Raw genomic sequence first — 27,531 nt, 5'->3', positions numbered from 1 at the left:
CAGCAAGCACATAAATCTACTCCATTCATATGCTCCTGATATATTTACTATTTTTTAACGGTATTGCCCAGAAAGTCACCATTCAGGTCTAGGCCTAGTTGTGCCAGGGGCTGTACAAAAAAACAAAGAAATGGTCTCTGCTCTGAATAGCATAGGTGAATAGCCCTGGCATGGAGTAGCAGCTCCCACGGTCACAAGTTCATTAGATGTACAAGCCTGGCCTAACATGCTCTTAAGAGCATGCCTGCATAGCAATGGGAGGTACTACTGAGTCTCAGGTCAGTGTAACTGCACTAGCTTTAATCTAGCTAGCACAGCTAAAAATAGCAGTGACGATACAGCAGCACGGACGACAGCTCAGACTAGCAACACAAGTACATACTCGGCGTCCCAGGCGGGCTCGTATAGCCTGAGTTGAAGCCCACGCCTTCGTTGCTATTTGTAGCATGGTAACTAGATTACAGCTAGCACAGGTGTGCCTAACCCAGCTGCAATCACGCCTCAAGCTGCAGTGCAGACCCACCCATAGAAGGACTGGAGTGTCCAAGCAAAGTTCATTTTTAAAACAGAGCCTCCTGCTAATCCTTCAAATGCACACATTATTTCACATTTTGGCACTGCATGTGGGAAGAGGAGATCCGAACTGAACCGAGAACGCAAAATATTAAGCTCCACTTCAAATACCTCATCTGGTTTTGTACCCATTGGTACTAAATAGCACCATTTCATTTGTGCCACATCATGTGGAAGGAAAATCAACTGCATACAAACAGAACTGACTTTTTTCCTACATTACAAACAATAGAGAAGTGTTTTAAAGCAAGTTAAATCCATGATAGAACATTTACCAAATAGAAAGGAAGAAATTAGCTTAGACCTAAACTGTAAATGATCAGTTCATAGCTTTGTCATTTACTAAGGTATCTATTCAGTACTAGCTACAGCGTAAAGTAGATTTGGAGGAGTGGTGTTAGCATCTAGTTCCATACCTTCTGATCTGCAAGTCAAACTTCACGGAGGTGTCCATCTCTGACTGCTGATTCACACTGAAACGCAGCCCAGCTAATAGCTTAGAAACAAAACCAAGTGACCAAGGTTTAGTGGAAACAGAATCAAGTTCATAACAAAAAGTGCTCAGCACTACTATTTGTCACTGAAATTGCACAAGGCCCGGGGTCACAGAGGAGGAGAAGGCAGACTGAACTAGCAATAATAAGGGCATCCAACTGAACAAGTGGTGCCTCTCTCACTTGGCTGAGGTTGAGTTGTCATAATACTGCCTCAGAGAAAAAATAAAATTTGCTTCAACATTTCCCCAGTTTGCTTTTACATATTCCCAGACCCCATGTTCTGCACCAGGAGGCAGCACGGTCTAGTATACTGGACAAATGTCTGGGAGTCAAGAAAATTAGATTCATTTCCGAGTTTTGTACTAATTCACCCAACATCATGCAGTGAATCACTTACTCTCTCTCTCTCTCAGCGTCCCTATCCTTAAAATGGTCGGAAATGATATGTATTCCCTTATGTAAATGGCCTCGAGATTTATGGGTGAAAAGTGCTATATAACAGTGCTCAGAATTATTACAGAATAATTCTAGGTGAAGTTGCATCATAAAAACCATGTACATTCTTTTCAGACATTAGTTTACCGGCAAACTTGCAGCCAATTATCAGAATGTTTTCTTTGAACTACTCTAACATGTAGGAGGCTTAAAATATATTTTGAGATCTAAATGTCAATGAGATTACATCTTCTAGCAGTATGAGTGTGCATCTTTCTCCAAGAATACGAAGAGTCATCTTCCTGCCTCTTTTAAACCCCAGCCACGCATTTGACTTACTTTAGTCCCAGCCTTCATGGGATTTCCAAGGTCACAGACCACCAGGCGAGTTTGATTCTCAGTTTTAAATGCACATGATAGACGTGCTAAAGCCTGCAATAAAAACAGGCATATCTTAAAGAAGAGCAGTGCAATATTTTCTGGCATCAGTATGAAAGACAGGAACAAATTGCAAGCAAGTTGCATTCATTTAAATATTACTGGTCAATCTTAATATAATCTAATAGCAAATAGCTCTGGAAAAAAACTGGAGGTAAAAACCTCACAAGGTAGGTGGTGTTCTGTTTTCTCGAATATACAGTGTGAAAGTCTAATACTCTTACTCATATTGGGTAGCAATGATGATTTTTGAGGCCTCAAGTATTTCTCAGGTTGAGTTCTCCACACCTATGTGAAATACCTATGACTTCTTTTCTGCAGGGGAGTTAGTTTCAGAGTTTGATTAATACTTCACTTTAAGAGAGACAAGACTTTGAAGGCAAAATGCGATGCGAAGTCAGTAGCTCCTCCGAAGCAGTTCTTATCAGAGACATCAGGTTTTGGATAAGTCCACAAATTAACTGACGACAGATGAGTAACAGGAGAGAGATCTAGGGTAGCAGAAGGCAAACCTCTCTGAACATGCCATTTGAAGTACGACCCAGGATACTCAAGGGCACACTATCATATGGGACTAAAGGAGTGGTGCCCACTATGACCGTGAATAACAACAGAGTTGAGGAGGCTTAAACAAAAGGATTTCCCCCCCTCTTTTTCTTAAGAGCAGGTGCTCTCTTAAACTTTACGAGTATGGAAGAGGGATAATGTAACTTCATTTTGTGCTTCCTACAGACCTTGGCTAGCAAAGAACATCAAAGGGAAGGTTTGTCTTAGCATCCCGGCAGTCCAACCAAACCTAGGGTTATTCAGCTGTTGAAGGCTGTTCCTCCTCCTCCCCAGTCTGACTAGTTGAGGGTAGGGGGACAGTGTGTGTGTGTGTACACCTCAGAAGTAACCATGTACAAGACATCAGAAACAGAGCAATCCAGTCAGTCTAGGTTGCAAGAACTCATGGCAAAAACAGTATTTACGGATTTATCTCAGCATTCTCCAACTTTGTGGCCATTTTAAACAATCCTATAGGTCAAAGGCCTAACTGTGTTGAGAGAAAACTAGGATGGGGGAAGTTCTGGAAGCACAGTGGGATCTAAGCACACTCGGAGGCAGAGCACTGCTGGGAAACTTCACAGAAGCTTCAACTATCAGCATTGGTGCTTAGAGATTGGTCGCTTGTGCCTGTGCCCATGTGATGCCAAAGAAAACCCATTTAGAGAATCTATGTCCCTTCCAAGAAATACAAACATCTCAGAAGGCTACAGGGGCAGCAGTTAAAAGTCAATCCCAAATACTCCATGTGACCAAGAAAACTGAAGCCCCTTAATTTATGAGGATTCTGCAGTTACAAAATTTCCAGCAGAATCCACTCATTGATTTTGTTCTTCACTTGTGTGGCAGGGAGGGAGCAGAAGAGCCCAGATATTATTTTGTCTCTCTTAGATTTGCTCAGCTCTTTACCCAGGATATGAAATGCTGAGTCTGAATATAAATTAATTAGCAAAGGTGTTGTTCAAAGACCTGTACCAGAAATAATCTGTGTGTATTCACTGTGGCTGTGTGCAATCTATCCATTGTTGCTTAACACCTCTCTGTTGAATCAGAATAATTCAGCTTTGAAGTTCCAACGGGGCATCTGCTCAGGCAATTTCAAAGTTATTGTGGTCACCTGACTAATTGGAAGACTAACACAGAATACCCATAATTTCTGGGACCGAGCTAGTGAGGGTTTAGAGCAGGAGAATATTAGTGCACCCAGTCTAATAAATGGTGATCTAGAGCCCCTCTTACAATAGCTTACTTTTGGGAACTCTTTCCTAAAAGGTAAAATAGTGTGTTGGGGTCCACAAAACTACATAAGGCAAGCAAGAGTGTGTGCTGTGAGATCAGAACAATTCATTAGAAAGTTGTGGTTTTAATATTTCCCACACACTGCTTTGACTTTTTGGTTTCATCTGGTACCAGAAACATACGTGTCATTGTAGATGAAGACACACTTCCCTTACAGCACTTTCAGATTAACCAGAAACAAAGTAAGTACCACAGAACTCCTGCAATGACATCTGTTCTAATGAAAGCTCCAGTCCAATTTTACACAGCCAAGAGGTTTGGGTAAACATTTGAATTTTTAGGCTTAGTTAAAGACTGAAGCTTGTGCAACACTAAGAGCCTGATCCTGCAAACCTCCACATGAGTAAATACAACAGGACTAGTGACAGGAAGAAAGCGAGTTAGAAACTTACCTCATTGTTACGAACAACACCAATGAAGTCTGCTTGAGGTGGAATGGTAACAAAGAGTTCAGCTTCATAGGCTCCTTCCCCTTGGTTCTGGGCATCGACAATCAGGGTTAAAGGATTGTCATCACCAATATAGATCTGCTTCTGATCACTGAGCAAGCACAGCAAGTGCAAAAGTGAATACTGTGGCCACATGTTTAAAGTAGTTATGCCTAACAGCTAGGATTTACAGAAACGAGGCATTCTGACATTGCATTAGAGCATTAGGGGCACCGCAGTTAACTTGCAATAAATGTTTTATAGCTCCAAAAATACAACTTGCAATGGATTTTAAAGGAAAAAAGATATGTCACTGGCAATAATGGAGCAAATATGAAATATCATTAGGAGGAACTGTTCCTGACAAAGCATTTGTCAATTAAAAAAAACAAAAACCACAACACAACACACACACTTCCTAACAGCAGAACAGTAGATAAATGCTAAGGGCCAGATCCCCAGTATGCCCTTGCTATTTTAATAACCACAAACACGCAGTTTATATATAAATGTACACACACACACACACACACTCCCACACTCAATTTAAAGTTAACTACAGAGCTGCAAGCAGCATCTCCAAAAAACACACACATTTATATCACTTTCTAATAATTCCAGATAAATGTAAAAGATTTTCCCTATATAATCTTTGAAAATGTTGCATATAAACTACAAGGGACCCAAATTTTCTCTGAATTGGTATAAAATCTCTCAAGTGTAAGAGTATAAGAATGGCCATACTGGGTCATACCAATATTCCATCTAGCCCAGGGTTCTGTCTTCCAACAGTTGCCAGTGCGAGGTGCTTCAGAGGGAATGAACAGAACAAGACAATTATCCATTCCCTGTTGTCCTACACCAGCTTCTGGCAAACAGAGATTTAGGGATACCCAGAACACAGGTTTGTGTCTCTGACCATCTTGGCTAACTGCCACTGATGGACCTATCCTCCATGACCTTATCTCTCTCTTTTTAAAAACCAGTTATACTTTTGAGCTTCACAACACCCCTGCCAATGAGTTCCATAGGTTGACTATGTGTTGTGTGAAGAAGTACTTCCTTATATTTGTTTTAAACCTGCTGCCTATTACTTTCATTGGGTGACCCATGGTTCTTGTGTACTGTGATGGGGTAAATAAAACTTCTTTATTCACTTTCTCCACATCATTTATGATTTTATAGACCTCTATCATTTTCCTCCTTAATCATCTCTTTTCTAAATTGAACAGAACCAGTCGCTTAAATCTCTACTCATGTGGAAGCTGTTCCATATACCTAATCATTTTTGTTGCCCTTCTCTGTATCTTTTCCAATTCTAATATATATTTTTTGAGATGGGGCGACCAGAATTGTATGAAGTATTCAAGATGTGAGCATTCCATGCATTTATATACAGTAGAACCTCAAAGTTAGGAACAGCTTAGGAATGGAGGTTGTTCGTAACTCTGAACAAAACTTCAGGGTTGTTCTTTCAGAAGTTTACAACTGAACAGCTTAATACAGCTTTAAAACTTTACTACACAGAAGAAAAATGCTGCTTTTAACCATCTTAATTTAAATGAAAAAAAGCACAGAAACAGTTTCCTTAACTTATCAAATCTGGCCCCCCTGGCGTCTCCAGCCTGGGTCGGCTCGGGCCCTGGGGTGCCGGCCCTGGGCCAGCCCCGGGCCGAGCACCCCCGGCCCGGCCCAGCACCGCCGGCCCGGCCCAGCACCGCCGGCCCGGCCCAGCACCGCCGGCCCCGCATGTCCCGATTTTCCCGGACATGTCCGGCTTTTTGGGATTTCCCCCCAGACGGGGATTTGAAGCCCAAAAAGCCGGACATGTCCGGGAAAATCCGGACGTATGGTAACCCTAATACATACTCATGCATGCATGTACGATTGCCCTCTGCTGGATAAAAATCACACCTTCTCATGTGTCTGTAACTGCGTCTAGTTGCAGCTAATGAAACTGTGGTATAGCCCTTTGGTTTGTAGCTGAAGATTCTACATGCTCTGCTTTCCTTGTCACATGTTTTCACTTTAGCTGAGACAATGATGACTATATACATGCAGCCACAGTGTCATTACAGGAGTTTAGTCTCTCCTCACAACTCGTTTATGTTAACAGCACTCAGTCACAATGGGAAAACAGGTTCCCTTTTAGGCCATGATCCAGCAAAAACAACTTATGCACACGCTTACATTTTATACTCTGAGTACTCCCAATGATTTCATTCCATTCCATTCTTTTCAATGGGACTACTCACAGTACACAAGATCTATGTAGGGTTGGAGCCTTACATAGGAAGTTACCTTTCCCAATAGTATTTTTCCATAGTATTTATTAGGTGTTTATTTTTCCAACACTGAAATTTACCTGCTTACTGCAACCTGCAATTTTGGTTTGCAGATATTATCTTCACCACAGTCCAGCAGAATATGTGTCTGTGCAAAAATCAAATACATATAGCTTTAAATAAGTTCAGCCCATTAATTCAAACATGTATCTTCATTAGCACAATTCCCTTATCACTGCTTTTTTCAAAGGTTTTTTGGAACAATTCTAATTAGGGGAACTGTTTACTTGTCTCTATATACATGAACTATGAAAAAAGAAAAACAGTTTTTATGCATGCTGCATGCCCCCTTTACACTTGCTCACTATATAAATCTAAAGCCGATGTCTACATTTATCAATCGTATTTGCAGATCACCTTAAATAAACCATATCTGTTTCTTTACTGTTGCATCTCCACTATTCTCTCTGTGCAAATGACTGTTACAAAGCTTGGAATAAAAAGGTAGAAATTAAGTTGTTTGAGAGAACTGCAAGGATAAATTACTAGTCTACAGAGCATCTCTGAAATTTATAAAAATGTAAGCATAAGATCAGGAACAATTTCTAGGAACCCTGTGCTCCAGAATGGCAAACAGCAAAAAAAATTTCAGAGGGGACTACATCTTTTGCAGTATTGGGTTAAAAGGGAGGAGGAGCGCCCACTGATCTAGGAACACCAATAAGCTGCCGGAGTGAACTGCATGCTACAGTGAGTAACTTACTCTTTCCTCTCCCTGGAAACTTCACATAGGTATGGCACGTACAACAGCTCAAAATGAGAAAATGGATTAAAGCCTCTCACCCTTCTGGACCAGCATACCTGATGCAGACCTGACCTCTGTTATCTGTAATACAGCTAAGTATGATGGGTGAAAAAGAGGCTCATCTCTAAAGACTAGGGTGTGTCTAATGCAAAAAATTAACTTATAAAAGAGAAAAAAATATGTGCATGTATTTGGAAAACATTTTCAAAATTCAGTGCCTAAAGCTAGACCCCTATATCCATCTTTAGGTGTTCTGATATTTCAGAGGTGTTTCTGAAAATAAGGCCACTAGTTTACCATTATGTGGATTTAGGCACCAAAGGCTGAAAACACTGTCTATTCTGTTTAACCAAAAACTGCCAGGAATATACCTGTCTGCTAATATTAGCAGGAGTGAACTGGTTGAGGATGGGCTGTAATCCAGCTGAGTCTTTGGCTGTTTTGTAATCCAGCCGATATTCCATAAAAACGGTGATCGGAGTAAGTTTGTCTCTAAACTCAGATTCATCCTGAGGGGAGAAATGATTCCGGTCATTCTTAAATCACATCAAAAAGAACCCAGAGTGCACTGGATTCAAATCAAAAGCCTACCAGTATTGGGTACTATTATTATGTATTGGTTGTATTATGCAACCGGAGTCCCAAACCAAGATCAGAGCCCCATTTTGCTTGTTTGTACAGCAGCTAAGAGAAAATCCCGGCTCTAAAGAACTTACAATCTAAATATACAAGACAGACAATGTTAGTGTTAGTATGTCCACTTTATAGATGGGAAATTGAGGGACGCAGAGAGATTTAAATGATTTCCCCAAGGGTGCATAGGAAGTCTGTGGCAGGGCTGAGAACTGGCTCTCCAAACCCAGCCCAGTGTTTTAATCACAAAACCATCCTTCTTCTATAGCAATAATAATTCAGGGCAAACAACAACGACTCTGGTAATTACAGCTCTTTATTCAATGTGTGCAATAAGGCAAAAGACATTTGCCCTAAAAGTTTAACTGAAGTGACCTCTTACCCTCAAAAAAGCCTGAAGTTCTTCACAACGCATTGTGCCCCCTTTGACAACAGTCATATTCTTAGAGTGACCAGGCTGTTTGTTGTGGAGAAACAGAGCTCTCCTTAAGGCTCCTTTTTGCTTAAGCTTATCCAACAGCAGCTCCACTTGGAAGGCTGTCAAATCCAAAGCATTTGAGTTAGTAATTTCTTGACCACCAGTACGCATAGCAGGTTCCTCTCAGCTAATAAGTCACAAGCTGACTTCAGCTGTAATGGCAATCTAACAGCTGTGCCCTCTTAAAAACTTTTATTTCTTTCAGGTACTAAATCTGTCATCACAACATCGTTGCAGAGGTTGATATGTACTAAAAGGAGACTCAAATCTTCTGCTCAACACTGTAAGCATATTATTTTTGAAGACAAATCTTCAAGTAATAGGTTTGCCTCTATATTGGGATTTCTTTATGAAAGCAGAAGTTAGATTGTTGAGGTCTCTGGAAAAAAATCCTTATACCGACAATATATATCCTCCACTTTTATTATTACTAATCTAATCATTGCTTAATGTATTTGATATGGATCCCACAACTTAAAAATATAATAAATTTCCTGCTACATAAACCTTGCCAGATCATATCTATTCTATACACATTATGTAGAAAACACTGAAAGTTTCCTGTATGTGACAGTATAATCTGCCAGAAACCATCAGTCTGTTGCCCTGCAAAAACCTACATACCGCTGCTATATAAACCTCTTCGAATCAATCTTTTGTTGAAACTGGTCCGATTCCTGATCCAATTCCCATCCATGACAATGAGAGTCTTTCCATTGACTTGAATGGGAGTTGGATTAGGCCCTTAGCATCTCAATTACTGTCTCCACTATTAGTTCCATTAATTCACCCATGGGAATTGTTTATCTAAAATTCCCTTTTGTAGACACAGCTAAAGAGCTTGATCCTGCCAGATGACAAGTGCTATCAGGCCTCAATTCAGCAAAGCCACTTAAGCACGTGCTTAAAGCCCATTCAATTTTGTGGGACCTAACATGCTAAAGGATAATGCATGTTTAAATTCACTGCTGAACTGGGACTTCACTTCTGAATAACTTGAATGGTGTCTAAAGGGGCTCAGCACTGGGAAGGATCAAGCTCTATACTGAAAAAGCAATTACTTCAGTGATTAAGAAACAGTTATAACCAGGATTCATGCTTACAGACAATTTGAAAAGCTTTACATTTTTTAAAACAGCAGAACTTACTGAGTTTATTAGGGAGCTTTCCTTTGCCATCAGCTGTTAAGCAGAACTTTACTTTAAAGCTGTTTAAAAAAATATTTCAAAAAGCATATTTGATTAAATATTTTTCAGCAGAATGTGGTTTAAAAGCGCTCTCCCATAATTTTCCCAGTTCAAAGTTCTTTTCTTTAGCGACTCCAAACCCAGTCCACTCCCAAAGTTCAATACTCATAGCCAAAGAAATCAGAACAGATTAATGACGGTTTCTTTTGTCCCATCTAGTTCCAGTGGGGTCATGGGCACTGTCCAAAACCTGCCCTGCTCTTTCCCAATTTACGAGGACAAATGAATATACAAAAACAGGTCATGTGTTTTTTCACCCCAACTGGAGCAGGTAGAAAACTCACTGCATTGCTCTCAATCAGCACTCCCAACCTGGGAGAAAACTGGAAATTTCAGAGGATATGGATTATGTTATTTCCATATGGCAAAGTTTAATGTTGGGGAGGCTTTCAAGGGCGGGGGATACAAAAATACCTGAAACATGTGGGGCAGCCACTCTTTAGGGTTAGGAAGTAAACCTTGCAGTATTATAGGTCTGGGGACTGAAGTATCGGAGAGCCATCAACCTTAAACATGACCATGGAGAATGCATATAGCAGTTTATACGGCTCATGGCACTTCTACACTGAAGGGTCATTGTTGGGGTATAGGTCTTACCACTGTAAAAATTTAAAACTTCAAGATAGACAGTGACGGTAGAAATGCAGAGCCTTTAGAGCTTGATTAGCCTAATAACGTTCACTTGTGAAGACCAGAGTTCAAATTGTGCTGTAGGCCAGAAATGAAAGTGAGCTGGGGTTCTTGACCGATATTGTTAAAGCACTCCACAGTGGGGAACAACTGGCAGCCTGGGCTTTGAGGAGCCCAGGCCTAAAAAGGCAGGGCAATTGCAGTCCAGAACTGAATTGTTAAAAAAGCTGCTAGAGGGAGTTTGCAAGACAACTGGTCCCAACACACCTGGCTCAAACCAACCCTAGTGGTCTCTTACTTTCCTGAACAGTGAATTCATTCTGATCAGTAGTACTGTAGTAGTAAACATTTATGCAATAACTTTGCTAGCGATTATACAAGCATTCATCTGCGAGATGCTAAACCTTGGTGCTGACATGCATTAGGAACCCGGGACACGTAGAAATTTCCAAAAGGAAACTGAGGACTTCCTTATTTGCACTGACATGCAGCTGTTCAGCTCTGAGCTGATTTAATTGGGGAGATTTTACTCTATTCAGTGGAAACATTTTGCCATCTATGAACGAAAGGTGAAAAGTGAGGATCAAATCCAAAGTCCACTGAAGTCACTGGGAGTCTTTCTATTGATTTTAATAGGATTTGGCTCAGCCCTAAGTGTGCTTGCTTTGCTTTGCCTAGCCATTCAGAAAATCCAGTTTCATTTTTTAAATCTGTTTATTAGTTCTACCCTCTCAGCCTTGAGAGTTTAAGTAAAAACAAACCACCTTACCAGGAAACTTTCACACCAGTATCTGGCAGTTCACAGATTTTTTCCTCAGGATTTAAAATGGTCGGGTTAACTTCTAAGCCAGCGTTTACACTGATAACTGGTCTAGCCCTGTAGACAAAAGTAAATAAATTCGTGTGAATGACGACACTCGTGTAACACAACATCACAAAATTCTTCATACTATGAAAAATGTTATACATTAAGTAAAGCTAAAAATAATAGATACAGAATGTAATGATAGAGCAGCAAATGGAAAAAGATACAAGAGAGAAGTTTTTTCATTGAATTCAAATAGATGGAGAGTAGATGGGGCAGAGAATTAAAGAAAAACTGCCCCAGATACCAGGAGCTGTGGACTCTCACATCAATACTACCCAAACGTCAGAATGAATCAAGAAGAGGCAGATGCTAGATAAGTAGAGGGAACAGGGAAGGGAGTGGAATGAGATACTGTAAGTTCTTTGGAAGAGACTGGAGTGAATACGTGCAGAACTGAAGAACCTTAATGACACTTTTCAACTAGATCCCTAATGGCTATATTGTAAATTTACACCCTGCCCTGGGTAAGGGGCAGGGAACAGCTACATGCTCCCAGAAGCAGATCAGAAGATGAGTTGGAACTCTCCAACAATTCCTCCCCTCCTCCCCCTTTCTCTGAGGAGAGTAAGTTACTTCCCTTTTTTGTGAAGCAGCCATAACCTTTTTTGTGCTCAACTTAATACTCTGGCCTGCGAGAATGAGGGGTTGGGGGAGAGCAAGCTCCTTCCATTCCATGCCCCACTCTGCCCCTCTCTCACAGGAGGAGTTGCCCATAATGAGTCAGGAGCTCGCAGAACCTTCAAGGATGAGAACAGGTTTGCACATCTCACCAGGCAGCAGCATGCTACACCTGCAGGCCTCTGGAGAACTGTCCCTCAGGGGAGGCCCTGGAGGAAGATCTCATGCAGTGTTTTCTCTCAGCTCTGGACACATCCACCAGAAGCAAATAATAGATTATGGACCGCATATTAACACAGTGGAAAGAATGAAGTAACCACTTTTATCCATGTCACTCTGCAATGCAGCAAGACAGAACTGCAGACTCTCTCGTTTCTGTTCCACTCTGGAATTTACAATTTGCACTGAGCTTTCCTCCTGACTGCACTTACATGAGAACATGCACCATGTTCCTACCTGTACAAAACAGCTGTGTCAACACCAAAGGCTCCAACGATCAAATCTGGAAAGGAGAAAGAAATGCTAAATTTGAGAGTTTATCCTCTTTTTAAAAAGGGATACTAGTTGGTCAGACATACAAAGGTGATGCAGTCACATTACTGCAACTGTTCTAAAGCTATGTCAAGAAAAAAGCACCTGGATATCCATTTTTGTCCACATCAGTGGCTCCTTTCAGTGAGTACCCAAAACTTGGTGGCATGGTACGGGCGGCCCACTGTCCTTCAAGAATCTGAGATGGCACTGCATTCAAACCTGTTGCTCTTCCATTGTAGATGTAAACAACCCCTCTTTTGTCCTCTCCACCATAGGGTGCAGCAACTGCAATATCTGTGAACCAGAAGGAATAGCCTTAATGTCTCCAAATATAAACAAAGAGAACTTCTTTGTGCTGACACTAAACAATTCATATGGGCAAAATATAGTTACAGCAGAGTTTCAGTACATGGCAGCAAATTGATAATGTTACTATTCTCTGAAAGGTTTATCTACACCCTCTTCTCTGTTTTATATAACTTGTAGGATCCTGAGATTTTCCAGAATGACACCAAAATTAATGTTTAAGGAGCACGTGTACTATAGACTTATTTGCAACATAAAAGGGCCCAGTCCTGCAAACACACTTTTGCACCTATCTGGAGTCTGGGTATTTAACACTTTCCCCTAAAACACCCAGGACTGGTCACTTCTGGAGACAACTCACCAAACTAGGTTTCATTAATATCATCATGTTCATCCAGAGGGTTCAAGTTTTTTAATAGCTCCTATAGACCTAAACCAGCCTAGTAAAACACAGTTATTAGATCCTAAGCGCTATGTTGATGAGTGCTTGGCAATATACCATAGGCAGAATTTTAAATTAATGCAATTATGCCACATCTCAGTAAGTCTGAGAACACTTATATTAGTAGTGAATGATAAATGGTAGTAAACAAAATGCTAATCTGAGTCTTTACAGGAAACAACTAAAAAACAAGTGTGAGCTTTGGAAGTGTATAAAATCTGAATTTAACAGTGCCCATGCTGATTCATGAACACCACTGGTACCTAATCAAAGTATTAAAATCTGAAAAAACATGTAGCAGATGTTATAACATTACTCCCTGTACATTTATATAAAGCCGCATAATGAGAAGAAACTCTCAAATATAGTACTGTTGTCTTATGGGCATTAGGACTTATCTGCACTGAGCTGATGAAAGGAGCAGAGACAATGGTTGTAACATATACAGACTAATACTGGGCCTGAAATCAAATTTTTGCCTCTCATGCATGAGAAAAATCTCCTGGACAGATTATCACCTTTAATATTGTTCTTTAGATCTAGTTTGCATTTCTTGTTCTGTTTTGTAGCATGACTATTTCTCAACTATAACATTTCCTATGGACCAAATGAAAGGCTAGAAGATCAACTACAATCCCTAATGTATTAATCCTTCATGAAATATCCTTTGTTGAGATTGTATTTGCTATCATAAGACTTTTTGGGGAAGGATTGGCTTTTATAAAAGGGAAACCTCAAAATTTCACCAGAGATGCCCTTCCAACTCATTATGGGAATGAGGTATTTGATCGAAGTGCTTATTCAAAAAGAAGTTCACTGACTGATATAACAGCTTAAAATAGTCACTGCTGTACTTTAATTGGTATAGTCTCTGCGTGATGCACACATGTAACTCATGTTAGCATTCTTGAGAGTAGCATATATGCATCGAAGGGAGACTAGACCTTGGTGTCCAACAGTCTAATCTGTTTGTGTTTAATTTCATAGTGTCATGTGAATTTTGATAATTCATAAAATGAGGACCTACCATTGAAGCCATCCTGGTCCAGGTCCCCCAGAGGTGCAATAGAACTGCTGAATCTCGCAAATATCTCAAACCCATTCAGCTTTACGATCTGAAAACCTCCAGAAGCTTGTTGAAGGCATATGGAGACCTGACCCACCTCTTGAAGCTTGCCATCAGAGCCACGCTCCATAAAAAGGGGAGCTCCAATAAACAAATCTGTGTAACTGTATATAAAAAATAATATACAGTCTTTCAACCACCACAAGAAACTCCAGTTTCACATGTTCCCATCACCCATTGTCACACAGAATTGTACAGTGATGCTTAAGATGAATGTTTCATATATATCTTTAGGTTTCACTAATAATTTAAAGAAATTTAGTGATGAAGAAAGCATACATCTACCAGAATCTAAAGCATGCATTTCCTATTTAGACAGTGTAGATGACGTATGACAACTTAAAAAAAAAAAAAAAAGCATGTTGAGTGCTCAAAATAAAGCATGTTGTGCAAGGAAGCCCGAATAAAATGCAGTAAAAAAGCCATAAGGAGAGAGAAATAAGTGTAATAGGAAATATTGCTAATTTTGTTCTAGGAAATTAATTTTGAGAGACACAGATAACTGTTTCCACAAACAACTAAGAAAAAAAAAAAGGCACTTACTTATCCCCATTAATATCAGTGGCAGCTACAGAATATCCAAAATAGGCAGCCATCTGGAAAACAACAGAAGTTTTATGTTTGATCCAAATACTTCAAGGAGTGCCATTTTTGCCCCCCTCCAAAATATTTGGTACATGAATTTCATTAGGTGCCACCAATAGTTTTTTCATTCCTTTCCCCTACTCCCTCAGTAAACTGGTCTGTTTCTACAACTGGATAAAGAGAATTGATGACTCCTTCCCCGCAACTAGTAGAATCCAGTGGTCCATCCTCTTTTCTAATTCTTAACAGACTAAATTGAATTACAACACCAAGCAGCATGAACACAACTCCACTCCAATGACTCTTAAAGGTTTCTAAAGGGGTTTCTGTGCTAAGACTGTTTTTCTAAGTAATATCATCACAAGAAAGGGAATTCATGGAACACATCCACAGATTACTAAAGATCTGGAGGCGTATGAGCTAACAAGAAAATATATCTTATAGAGCCATGGACTTCATGCCTATGTTCTGTCATTCTGAAGAATTTTTCTCTCCTGCACCCCTACAGCCACCTCATTGGTATAAAGCAGAACTATATACCTGTTCTCCAGTAAAATTGTACAAGGATGACATATTTTTCCCATTGTAAATAGACACCTGCATAGGAAAAAGAAATGAGCTAGTAACATGTCACTATACACAACAACAACAACATTTAACATTTTTTCAAATTGAAGATTTCAAGTTTCCTACCATGCCCAGTGTTCTTGCTGCTCTTGGAACCCCAGATACAAAATCTGAAACATAAGAGAAGACAACTTGGTAATGTTCAGATTCCAGTTGAGCAAAGAACAATGGCTCAAGCTAGATCTTAATTTGCCTGAACCATTTTGCTCATTCCTAGAATGTGATGTACTATGCTGTGTATGCATACATGTACATCTGGTTTGTTTGTGTGTGTTTGACTATTAGAACATAAGAACAGCCGTACTGGGTCAGACCAAAGTCCATCTAGCCCAGTATCCTGTCTACCGACAGTGGCCAATGCCAGGTGCCCCAGAGGGACTGAACCTAACAGGTAATGATCAAGTGATCTCTCTCCTGCCATCCATCTCCACCCTCTGACAAACAGAGTCTAGGGACACCATTCCTTACCCATCCTGGCTAATAGCCATTAATGGACTTAACCTCCATGAATTTATCCCATTCAGTCTGCTTCCTGCTAAACACATTTTTACATAGCAACAAAACAAGAACAAGGCTTGTACCTTCTATGCCATCACCACTGAACTCTCCAACAGCCACCGAATAACCTGAGCAACAATAACAAAAGTGATAAGTCACTATATGAAGCTTATTAATTTTTGCTTTTCATGTAATTTCTCAAAACTTCCCATATGATCCACTTTGCTTGCACATCCTATTGAATGATCTCAAAAGACAGTAAGATAAATAGCTATTCCAAACAGGATATCCATTGGATAACTATACTACCCAACTAAAAATAGTTACAGTCTGCATGAGACGCATTGATTTCAGTAGGAACAGCCATGTCCAAATGGGCAGGTTTGTTTTGCCAAATGGGGATCCACCAGTTTGAAACTGGAATGGCTAGGTTCAAACAAACATAGAACCTAGAGATGGTCCAGAACTGACATGTTTGGGTCCACATCTCAACTTGCCCAAAGTCTGAAAGGATTTATATGTTGCAATCCAAGTTTCTCTCTAATGGAATCCTTTGATGAATTTATGGCAATGAAATTTGGTGGTGATCAAGACCACATGAGGATTTACCTGTTATGTTGAAAAAGGGCACATCAGGAACAGTAACAGAATGATCCAAGTTCTGGACTCAGCAGTTGAATCTTGGCCCGGGTTTTGTAAAAGAATTTTGAATAATGTCTAATACAGAGAGAGCTCCTACTTGAGATATTAATACTTAGCCTGATTTTTTTTTGGTGGATGAGGGGAGGTCAGATCATAATTCAACTGAGATAGCAGACAATGACTTGTTCTGTGTAAATTCAGACGGTGGCAGTAAAATAATCTCAAAGCTCTTTGCTAACTACTTAATACAAAAAAGCCCAATCACAATACCAATTTTACTGATAGGTAAAAATGAAAAGATGCACAGTGAAGTGCACACAGTTAGACAAAAGTGCTTGGCTCCTGGGCCTCATGTCTACTCACAAGACCTTCAGGAAAGAAAACAGGAATTTTGCTAATACATCATTACTGGCACTTCTGCTTTTGTGAAAAGAGACCTAGGATTCTTAAATGACCACAAGAATTCAGGACCTCTATATTAATCTCATCATTCTCCCAACCATTACAGTGGACCATTAGTCCAGTACAGTTTCAGAGGAAATAGTATTACAAAGTCACTTTTTGGAACACAATACCCTTTTTGAAGATCACACATCCACCCAAGTACAGACCCTACTTAACCGGTCAGATCTGACAGACTCCAACATGCTCTAGTTCAATTTATTTTAGTGAGGAAGAACAGTTTCTTCCTTTAGATAAGGGTTTTACTTGGAAGTTTAAGGCACAGTATTTTTTGAGAACTTCCAGGAACTGTAGCAAGAGCATCGATATTAATTTGTTACATTATTAAATGATGAACATGTTCAGGTCCAGACAGGGGAATATTTTTAGAAAGGACAATTCTTTTAAACAATGTACGTGTGAACAAAATAAAAATGTTTCCCAAACAGCCTTTTCTTAAAGGAGTTCCTGGTCCTCTGTTTTGCACATTCAGTAAGATGGATATATACCCACTATTCTTGGAATACAGACCTCACATTGGTATCCATAGGAATTCTACACATTCACCCAAGGAACACCCTAAAACTATTCTCTCCCAGGAATTTTACTTCATGTTCCCTAGGAACATTTTTCCTTTCCTTTCTTTTGTCTAAGCTAGACCTATATAAAGCTAAATGATTACTTCCTTCACCTCTCCTGGAGAACACTTTTATTCATTATTCCCTCAACACACATTTTCATTTTGTTTCATAGAATCCAAAGGCTACTTCCAACTGCTGTATTTCCAAAGTAAACACAATATGTGTGAGGGGGTGGGTGTGGATGTGAATCTCCATATAAAATCATATATAGTGATGTAAGGCCTGATTGAAAGCCTAGTAAAGTCAATGGAAAGACTCCCGCTGGCTTCCCTGGGCTTTGGCTCAGGGCCATGAAAAGTTAACAGCATCCACTGTGTTGACAAAAATGAAACGAGGTCTCAAGTGACTGTGACATATTGATAAATTGGTGCAATATTGAAAAGCCGACTCACTTGTTCCTGACCAAAACATTTTTTTATCTAGAAAGAGGACTGCTCTAAGCATGAATTTAAACTAGTAAGTAGGTTTCAAACGCTTCTAATGTTTCAGCATTTTAACATAATCTCCAGCACCTGTTTATCTAGGTTTATGTAAGGGTGGGGAAATGGGTCACTGAGATTGACCTCTGTTCCCATATTAGCAGGGTTCACTTATACACTTTTTGGGGTCTTTTATTCTCCTTTAAGACCTCTCAGGGAAAGTTGAATTTTGAATTACCTTGGAAACTGGTATGATTTGAACAGGCAAGTCTGATTCCATGCCAGACTGGTGTACATTAGACTGTCCTGTAAAGGCAGAACAGGGCTTGTTCCTTTACTTTCACAATTTTAAAGTAATAAAGGACTTAAGAACTAGGGGATTAGGGGATTTTCTGTGCCATGTTACACCAGCTGCTGACTTAGAACACTTCTTTTTTGAAGGGCAGAGGGAGAGGATTACGGAATAATAAGTAATCTCACTGATAAAGATTTCTGGTCACACTTTTTTTTTTCCCCCAAGGGTCATACAGAATCACTGAGAAAGTGACAAATCTCTGACACCATATAAAAAGCAAGTGCAAAGAAAATATACATGGATTAGATAACATGTCCAAGAGCTCAAGACTGACCATGAGTCACTCTCCATATTAGAGAGACAAGATGGATGCACACAATCCTAAAAGGATAGGCATTTAGCAGGTAGAAACACTCTTATGAACTGCTATCTTTATCAACATTAACATTCAGTAAGGGTTCAAACCTGCTCCTGTTGAAATCAATGAAGTCAATAAAAGTTATTGGGTCTTTTGCAATGGGTGCAGGATCAAATCTAATGAGTCTTGCTGCAATATTGATACAAATATCCCCCTCTTTTTCCCCCCCAAAGTGACCTACCCAAGTAGCTGTCATCAAAAGCAGCACTAGCGGACCGTGTTGCTAACTGGTCATCATACTTTATACTGTAGGCTTTGGAATTGTATTTATCCACAATTTCTGCTACACGATCAGAAATGAGTTGACCTGCGGAAAAAAAATACATTAAAATAGATAATTGCTCCGGTGAATTTAACTGTGAAGAATGGGATTTAATCAGAGAATTTTTGGATTCTAAACCAATAGCTTTTCCATTAGACTAAAGGGAAAACCTCCATTAGACAACAATAACAGTAGCCATTGGGAGGCAAAAAAATAAAAATGTAGACCATGATCCAGCAGAGACTTAGGCTTTGTCTACAGTGGACTTTGTTGTTAAAACTTTTGTCATTCAGGGGTGTGAAAAAAAAATCCCCCGAATGACAAAAGTTTTACCGATGAAAAGTACCGGTCTGAACAGTGCTTTGTCGGGGGGGAGAGTTCTCCTGCCGATAAAGCTACCACTGCTCGTTGGGGGTGGAAGTTTTTTTGCCTGCGAGACAGCACTTTCCTGCCGACAAACAGCGGCTACACTGCGTGCCTTTTAGCGGCATTTCAGAATTTAGCTTAAAAGAATTGTAGGAAATTATGAAACTGCAAATTCAGGAGCATTATTTTATTTATAAATTACTGTTACATTTAGAATTTTTTTTTTCCTTTCAAGTTTTATGTAAGAGATGACAATTTCTCAAGGAGCTAACAAAATAAACATACATTACTAACTCAATTTGATGAGCATCAGTTGCATCTGTAACGCATTTTTAATCACTCTCCTTTATTCAGGGTCTGCACTAATACTAACGGAACATGGGCAACTACATTTGGCAGCTGCTCACTAGTGGTGGTGGTAGCAAGTCAATCGGATTTTGTATTCACAGGCTGTCTATGCTGCTTGAGCTATCGTGCTAAAAATAGCAGCATGGACGTTGCAGCACAAGTTAGCTGCCCAAGTACAAGCCCAACCGACCCCTTGAGTCTGTACTCAGGTGGCTAACCCATGCCACCGTGTCCACACTGCTATTTTTAGCAAATTTGTTTGAGCATAGCTAGTGCGTGTCTGTCTGCCAGGCCGAGAGGGCTCTTCCACAGCTACAGTGTAGATACACCCACAGTGTCCGTGGATGAGCAATGGTCAGTTGAAGGCCTTCCCTCTAGGAGAAGATAGATGAAACGTTCTTGTGGAAACTGTGAAGTCAGAGGTAACGTTTGTGTTACAGCGCAGGGCATGTGGAGAATGTAGCGCATCTCTATATCCAAAGGAAATGGAATGTACTTCTCTTTGTGGGGCCTGTAGTGCGTCTCATTGACAGTGAATAATTTGATGTCTGTGTTTATAAGATACAGGAAAGACCTCTTGCTTAACTTTTCATTTCCTTGCTTTTAAGGTTTTGGGTGGACGGGCAAAATATTCCCTGAGGTAACTTCATCGGGCTTGAACAAAATATTTGCCTTTAAGAACAAACACACACATTTTATATATTTAACAGAACATTTTATGGCTATTTAGTTAATAATCAGTGCAAAGAAGTCTTTTAAAGCTGCCTCAAATATTCAGTAAATGTTTTAAGGGGATTAAAAAAATATATTTCTAGTGTCTCATTCACGGAGATATTGACGTTTATGGAGGAGTCAAGATAGGTGGAATGGGGGTGGAAAATCTATAATGTCAGCATTTTTTGTCACATAAGTGATTAGTCTCACCTTGCCAGTAGAAGCTTCCAGGTCCTCCAAGAAGTACCCGGTCTCCCTAGAAAGAATTAAATAAAAAAAATAAGAGCCCTCATTACCATACATCTGAAAAATAATAAACTATAATGAAATATATGGTAATTCTAGGGGCACATAGTTTTCTTGTACTGTAAAGTTGCTGTAGCAACCAGGCCACATGTTGTTATATTTTTTTAATTATGATTTGAGATTACACGGGCCTACTAAAAGAGAATCAAAAACAAAAAGGAAATAATTAAAAATGTTGATCTTCTAGAATTTTATTAGGTTTAACACTACTGAAGCAAATCGACATCTGCTTTTGATCAATTTCTTTTCCCTCCCCTATGCTCCTCCCCTCACCTCGCCTCTTCTTTTTAAACTCTGAACTGAATGATTCATGTCATTTTAGCTGAGACTCCTACAGGCATAATTTTAAGACAATAGAATATAGTTAGAACAAAACTGTATGACATTTTGCTAGGAGTCTGTCATATGACCGGTTTCTGTGGAGGCATACAGACTATTCCCTCCTCTCCTCCCCTCCCTACTTTTTCTTAATCAACTACAGAAATATTGTACACAAAGAAGTCTTGGTTTTGATCTTTGTCTATATTACAGCAACAGCTTTGTTATCCAGCATGTTGGCGGAATGGGGGGTTGACGGTTAAGTCAAAAATTCCAGTTAACTAAGAGGGAGGGAGTTTGGGTGCAGGAGGGGGCTCAGGGCTGGGGCACGGGAGGGGTTTCAGGGTGCCAGATCTGGATGGCTCTCACCTCGCGCAGCTCCCCAAAAGTGGCGACATGTCCAGAGAGGTGCGGCCAAGCAGCTCTGCATGCTGGCTCCGCCTCCAGGCGCCGCCCCCACAGCTCCCATTGGCCACAGTCCCTGGCCAATGGGAGCTGCAGAGTCAGTACTCGGGGCAGGGCGGGGGCAGCGCACAGAGCCCCTGTGGCCTTTCCTCCACCTAGGAGCATTAACCTCGGCCAATGGGAGTTGTGGGGGTGGCACCAGCAGGCAAAGGCAGTGCACAGAGACGCTGGCCGCATCTCTCCAGACATGTCACCACTTGTGGGGAGCTGCCCAAGGTAAGTGCCGCCCAGATCCAGCACCCTGAAACCTCTCCCACACCCCAACCCACTGCCCCTCTCCATCTCCCGCACCTGCACCCCCTCCCAGAGCCCACGCCCCGCAACCCCTCCTGAAAGGATTGATTATAGAGCTTTCTGGTTTGCAAAGTGCCAGATAACACAGCTTTTCCTGTACTTGGTATGGCTATGATCCAGCAAAGCATGTTTGTAACTTTAAGCACAAGCAGTCCCATTCAAGTCAGTGGGACTACTTGTGTGCTTACAGCAATGCATGTGCTTATGTGTGTTGCTGGATCAAGTCCTGTTTTTTATGTGATGCTTAGCTTTGTAAACATTTTCTCTCTGTTTGGATTTTAAAAGAAATCAAACAAAAAAAAAAGGAACATTAAAAGAGAATATATGAAAAACACATTTTCATACAGCAACCTACATACATACAGAAAGAAAACATAAGGAAGAGAACAAGAGCAAGAAGATAACGACAATTTAGAGCTGTGGCTCAATAAGCAGCAGTGATTTGGGTCTACAAGCACAGTCTACTAATGGAGTTATTAAGAGGGGGTTACACTGTCACTTTCAGAGCAAGTCATTTCTGGAAGAGAACTGACTTAGTGACGTGAAGTGACCAGTGTATGGTTAAGTGTCTAATAAAATTACACTGACAGAAGCTGGAAATGCAGGGTACTTATGTAGGGCGTGATCTTTCAGAGCTTAGGTGCTAAGCACCTTGCAGGATCAGGGCTCATAATGATGGCTTGGTTCCAAACTTTTCAATTAGTTTACTTTTTTTACTTAATTTTTACTTTTGGGAATGATGGATCTTTAGTTTAAAAAACAGATACATGCCTATATCAGGTATTGGTTGGAACTGCTGTAATTTGTCTGCTGACTTGTGAAAACAGGCCACATCCAATGAGCATCACATACCTTTGTAAAATCAATGCTAAAGCCTCCTTGACAAAATCCCTGTCCATCAGCATCAATAATTGCTACAAAAAAAAAACAGATGGGGAGAGAGTGATAAATTAAACTTTGTGATAGGGAATGGTAAGATGGTTATAATTACATTGACCCATTCTGCTCAAACATCCTTGGATGGCCAGAGCCTGGACTGGGTGAACTTGAACTCCAGGTGATTTTTGGTTTGGTGTGAGGGAGATTTTTGTCCCTCTCTCTGAAGCAGTGGTCAAAGCCAGAGGTCAGATACCAAATTAGGTGCTTCAATAGTTTGTTCTAATATGGCAAGGCAGATATTTCTTCCTGTTCTTCAACACATAATCAAATAACTTTAGGATTAGTTCTAGGCCAGGGGTAGGCAACCTATGGCACGTGTGCCGAAGGCGGCACGCGAGCTGATTTTCAGCGCCACCCACACTGCCCAGGTCCTGGCCACCAGTCCGGGGGGCTCTGCATTTTAATTTAATTTTAAATGAAGCTTCTTAAATATTTTGAAACCTTATTTACTTTACATACAACAATAGTTTAGTTATATATTATAGGCTTATATAAAAAGACCTTCTAAAAACGTTAAAATGTATTACTGGCACGCAAAACCTTAAATTAGAGTGAATAAATGAAGACTCGGCACACCACTTGTGAAAGGTTGCCGACGCCTGTTCTAGGCCTATCTGAATAGAAGTAAATGGTAACTCCATATTCCTGCCGAGTTAAATTCCAAAGGTATTGGGGAAAAATAGATGTAAAGTATCTGGAAAAAGGAACATATTTTTCTCTTTCTACGCAAAAAAAAGCACACCACCATCAGAAAGCTTTATAACTATAATATATTTCAAGGGTTGTCTGAAGAAGAAGAGAAAAGCATTCCAGGCTGATAGTTCCCATGCTAGGATTCAGCCCAGAGAGAGATTTTATGACTGAGTTAATCCCCTGAATATACAGCTTTAGGGCAGTAATAGGAGAGGCCCTTATTTATAACTGTTGAATATTCGTTAAGTTTAAGACATAGACGTTTACTCTTTTATGTTGGATGACTATGGAATGCACTTCCTGCTGTTCTGCAGAATTTCTCAGTCAGTGTTGTGATTCAAAAGTAGGTTAAAGAAATAGGGTAACAAATTTCAAAAGTAATCTCTTATTCTGGGTGCTCAAGTTGAGACATCTTGGGTTTGATTTCAGAGGTGTGAGCCACCACAGGCCCCACTGATATGACCAAGGTTTGTGGGTGCTCAGCACTTTCAAACAAATAGACCCATGATATCTGACATGGAGTACAAAAAACATGAAGGCACCAAAAATCAGAGGCTACTTTTGAAAATGTTAGCAACTAAAAGTAGGGTGTTATTTGACACAGCTAAGCAGCACAGAAGTGAGACTGTTCTGTGCAGGGCACTTTGTACTCATAATATGTTGCAGTACCCTAGTTATTCTCTTCTTCAGTAGTTCACTGGCAGAAACTTTAATCTGCTCTGGCAATTTCATACAGTTAAAAGGAGCATCAATTGGAGCATTAATATGATATTAATAATTCCAGATTCAGAAATTCATGCACTGGGGGTTGCAACAGAGCAACATCCACATCCCAGAAGGAAAGTGGGCTCATTTTGGATGCCACAACAATTATCAATGAGCTGTGAAGTTCATATCTGGATTTTCCAAAATTCAGGGATATTTGGATCCATGGTCTTAGTTTGATCCACTGTAGGGAACAGGGGTGGGAGTGGAGAGAGAGAGAGACTGACATATGTGAAATTTGAATGCAAATCCTGAACACCTCGAAAGTTCAGGAGTACCCAGACCTGGGGCTTTGGGTCAGGCTCTTCCCCAATTGCCACAAATGCCAACCTGACCATGGAAAAAGAGGGAAGGCACAAAACGGATTCTCTTCTTACTCCCCACAAATATACATAAAATTGGTGCAACAGAGGAGAAACTGAAATTACTAAGTTAAACAACAAAACCTTCTATACGTACTCGATCTGCAGGGAGCATATTCAACAGCCTTAGATCCATCATGAAGGTAACAAGTTCCTACAGGCTCTCTCTCCTGTTTCACTTCAGTTCTCCAATGATACAAGGGGGCACAGGCCTGAGGAAAAGACATGACAGTCTATAAAACAGATCTCTCTTCAGAACGCCTGAGCAGGTCGGATGGATCTTTGCACCATTGTTCTACTGCATGCCCAAGGAAAAAAGATCCAAAAGCACTGCTTTTAGGAGAAGTACATCACATTACCCACACAATGGGCAGTTGTAACAACCTTAGACAAGGAAAAGTCCACTTGTATTTTTAGAAATGTGCATTCGTTGATAGAAAGCTGTGTACAACTCCCATAAAATAATCTATTGGAAGGGCTTTAGAGGGATTTTTCAGAAATAACTTCAACATCCACTACTTCATGAATTATACTAGACTTTCCCTAGCACAAGAAGAAAAGCCAGCCAATAAACTCCTAATGAGAAACTCAGATTGGATGGCAAGGCTAAGTTTAATTCTGAACTGTCACAGTCCTTCCATTGCAGTATTTTCCTGTAGAAGTGTCCGAAAAACATTACAAGCAAGACTTACCAGAATTTTATCATTTTTAGACCTCACAGATGCTCCAAACCACTGATGAGACTTAAACTCCAGTGGATCATTAGGTGCAAAATTTCTATCGCCTACAAAGAAAATTAAAAACACAGCATTATTTCATGAGCACCGAGTGAGCTTTAGAGAAACAATACTAATACAGACAGAGATAAAAAGCAAGCTGAAACCAATAATACTTGAGGGCAGAAATAGCTTTGATAGAAGTAATTTTTTTCTGATGTGCTTATATCTCTATGGGATATGTGACTATTTACCCAACATGTAAGAAGCATAGGCAGAATGCTGAATTACTGTAAGAGCACAAGTGTTGCAATTTCCACTCTGAATGTTATCAAATCAAGTAAAGATTCAAAAATATACCAACTGATATGATTAGATACAAAGCAGGAGTAAAGTTTTGCTGTCTACAATAACCAATGAGTTAAAATGTAAGTAAGTTGAATAAGACAGTTATGGCTAACTTGCGCCTTCCTAAGGGCATATGTGCATTGACTTCATACTTTAAGTTAATTCCCCTTCACTTTCCTGAGTACCCCCATATACATGCCCTAAAAGTTAACTGTTGTTGTGGAAGCTTGGGAGGAGTAAGTTAACTTGAATGGTTTCTTGTGTAAGTGTAAATGTAAAAATCATCTAACATACCCAGCCCTGATCCTTCTCCTACTAAGAGCAATGGAAATTTTGCCATTTCAATGAGAAGATAATCAAACCCCTAGGGTACAGCACTCAGAGTGGGAGATAACTAAGGGCTTGTCTACATAGGGGAAATAGCCTGGAATAGCCTGAAAATGGATTAACCTAGAGGCACTTTTACTACAAAAAAGGAGAGTCCACACAAGGAGGTAGTGAAGAATAAGTTACTGCAGTTTAAATCCACACCCTAGCTTATTTTGCAATAGCTTCCTTGTGTACACAAGACATGAAAATTACTGAAGTTTTGCTATGTCTGTGTCAGCAAGCTGACTAGTTGATACATCAGTCCCACATGCTGCAAAAAATACCCTCTCTTGTGAATCAGCAGCTCCATTACTCAATACTTGTGACTACTTAAATCAAAACTTCCTTGTACATTATACACCTTGTAAGGAAATCTCTGTGTCCATAGGCATGCTATTACTTCCTGATGGGGAAATCCTGCGGAAAGGAAAACAAAGCAGACTCCAGTCCCCACAGGCGGCTAAAACAAACAGGTGGCTAGATAACCCTTAGGGCTAGTCTACACTAGGCGGGGGATCAATCCAAGATACCAACTTCAGCTACGCAAATAGCATAGCTGAAGTCGAAGTATCTTGGATCGAATTACTGGGGTCCACACGGCGTGGGATCGATGGCCGCGGCTCCCCCGTCGACTGCGCTACCGCTGCTCGCTCTGGTGGAGTTCCGGAGTCGACAGTGAGCGCATTTGGGGATCAATATATCGCGTCTTAACGAGACGCAATATATCGATCCCGGATAAATCGATTGCTACCCGCCCGAAGACATACCCTTAGTCTGATCTTAGTCCAGAACAACACAGAAACCAAGACAGGTTTCCATAGTGTCAGAGAAAGTTATTTTATTTTTCTAATTTCAATAGCACAAAGAGGCCAATGAAAAAGACATTTCAGTCCCTTCTGCTCTCTCACCATATTCCTATTTAATACTTCAATGGCCAGTAAAAGTGCACATCTCTCCATGATCAGCAGCCTGTAGATTTGTATTACCACCCAGCGGTAGCAGAATTTGGTCAATTTCTGTCTGGAGTAGAAATCTGTAATTTGAAGCCAGGTATCTTCTGAATGCGATTTGATTATTTACAGTATGTACACAAGTCCTGTAACCCTTCAACAGGTTTGGTAACACATGGCACACAGGCAAATCCTTCTTCCAGAATCCTCAGGCAAGGCACTTTTTGCCCTGTCCCCAGAAACAGCTGTCTTGCCTCTGAGGGGCCCCCCACAAGTCTCTCTTTTTACAGACTAATCCCTTCAATTTTACACCTGGGGAACTCCTAATCCCAGGCTGCTCACCAAGGCTACATGACCTGGAAAAGTGAACCTGGGGCTCTGCAGTACCAAGGAAGTTGGAACCTCAGTGCTTCAAGTGCCAGACAAAGGAGAATGTTTTAACCCACACAATAACAATACCCTTAATGATGTGTTGGGTTGTGGTTACTGTGTATGGCATCTTTAACTCTTTTTATGGGGAGTTTCATCCTAGGTGCTTCCATCTCAGTGATTATGGAACCAT

General features: G+C 40.4%; 1 protein-coding gene across 1 annotated transcript in view; it reads right to left on the bottom strand.

Annotated features, from left to right (window-relative positions):
- ITGAV (integrin subunit alpha V) overlaps positions 1-27,531 on the bottom strand; it is an 81,935-nt gene that overhangs the window by 21,521 nt on the left and 32,883 nt on the right. The window contains exons 3-22 of the mRNA XM_008172776.4: positions 25,279-25,370; positions 24,684-24,798; positions 22,680-22,741; positions 20,655-20,700; positions 18,936-19,061; positions 15,982-16,026; positions 15,467-15,510; positions 15,314-15,370; positions 14,732-14,784; positions 14,090-14,292; positions 12,417-12,608; positions 12,237-12,282; positions 11,064-11,171; positions 9,566-9,624; positions 8,322-8,476; positions 7,678-7,815; positions 6,582-6,649; positions 4,181-4,328; positions 1,845-1,937; positions 990-1,069 (exon numbers count right to left, since the gene is read on the bottom strand). Of these exons, the coding sequence (XP_008170998.2) occupies positions 990-1,069; positions 1,845-1,937; positions 4,181-4,328; positions 6,582-6,649; positions 7,678-7,815; positions 8,322-8,476; positions 9,566-9,624; positions 11,064-11,171; positions 12,237-12,282; positions 12,417-12,608; positions 14,090-14,292; positions 14,732-14,784; positions 15,314-15,370; positions 15,467-15,510; positions 15,982-16,026; positions 18,936-19,061; positions 20,655-20,700; positions 22,680-22,741; positions 24,684-24,798; positions 25,279-25,370 (1,930 nt within the window). The remainder of the gene's footprint in view (positions 1-989; positions 1,070-1,844; positions 1,938-4,180; positions 4,329-6,581; positions 6,650-7,677; positions 7,816-8,321; positions 8,477-9,565; positions 9,625-11,063; positions 11,172-12,236; positions 12,283-12,416; positions 12,609-14,089; positions 14,293-14,731; positions 14,785-15,313; positions 15,371-15,466; positions 15,511-15,981; positions 16,027-18,935; positions 19,062-20,654; positions 20,701-22,679; positions 22,742-24,683; positions 24,799-25,278; positions 25,371-27,531) is intronic.

This window comes from Chrysemys picta, chromosome 11, assembly GCF_011386835.1.
Source record: "Chrysemys picta bellii isolate R12L10 chromosome 11, ASM1138683v2, whole genome shotgun sequence".
Classification (NCBI taxonomy): domain Eukaryota; kingdom Metazoa; phylum Chordata; order Testudines; family Emydidae; genus Chrysemys; species Chrysemys picta.
The sequence above is the reverse complement of the archived record's forward strand: the minus strand, read 5'-3'. Positions and strand labels throughout refer to the sequence as shown.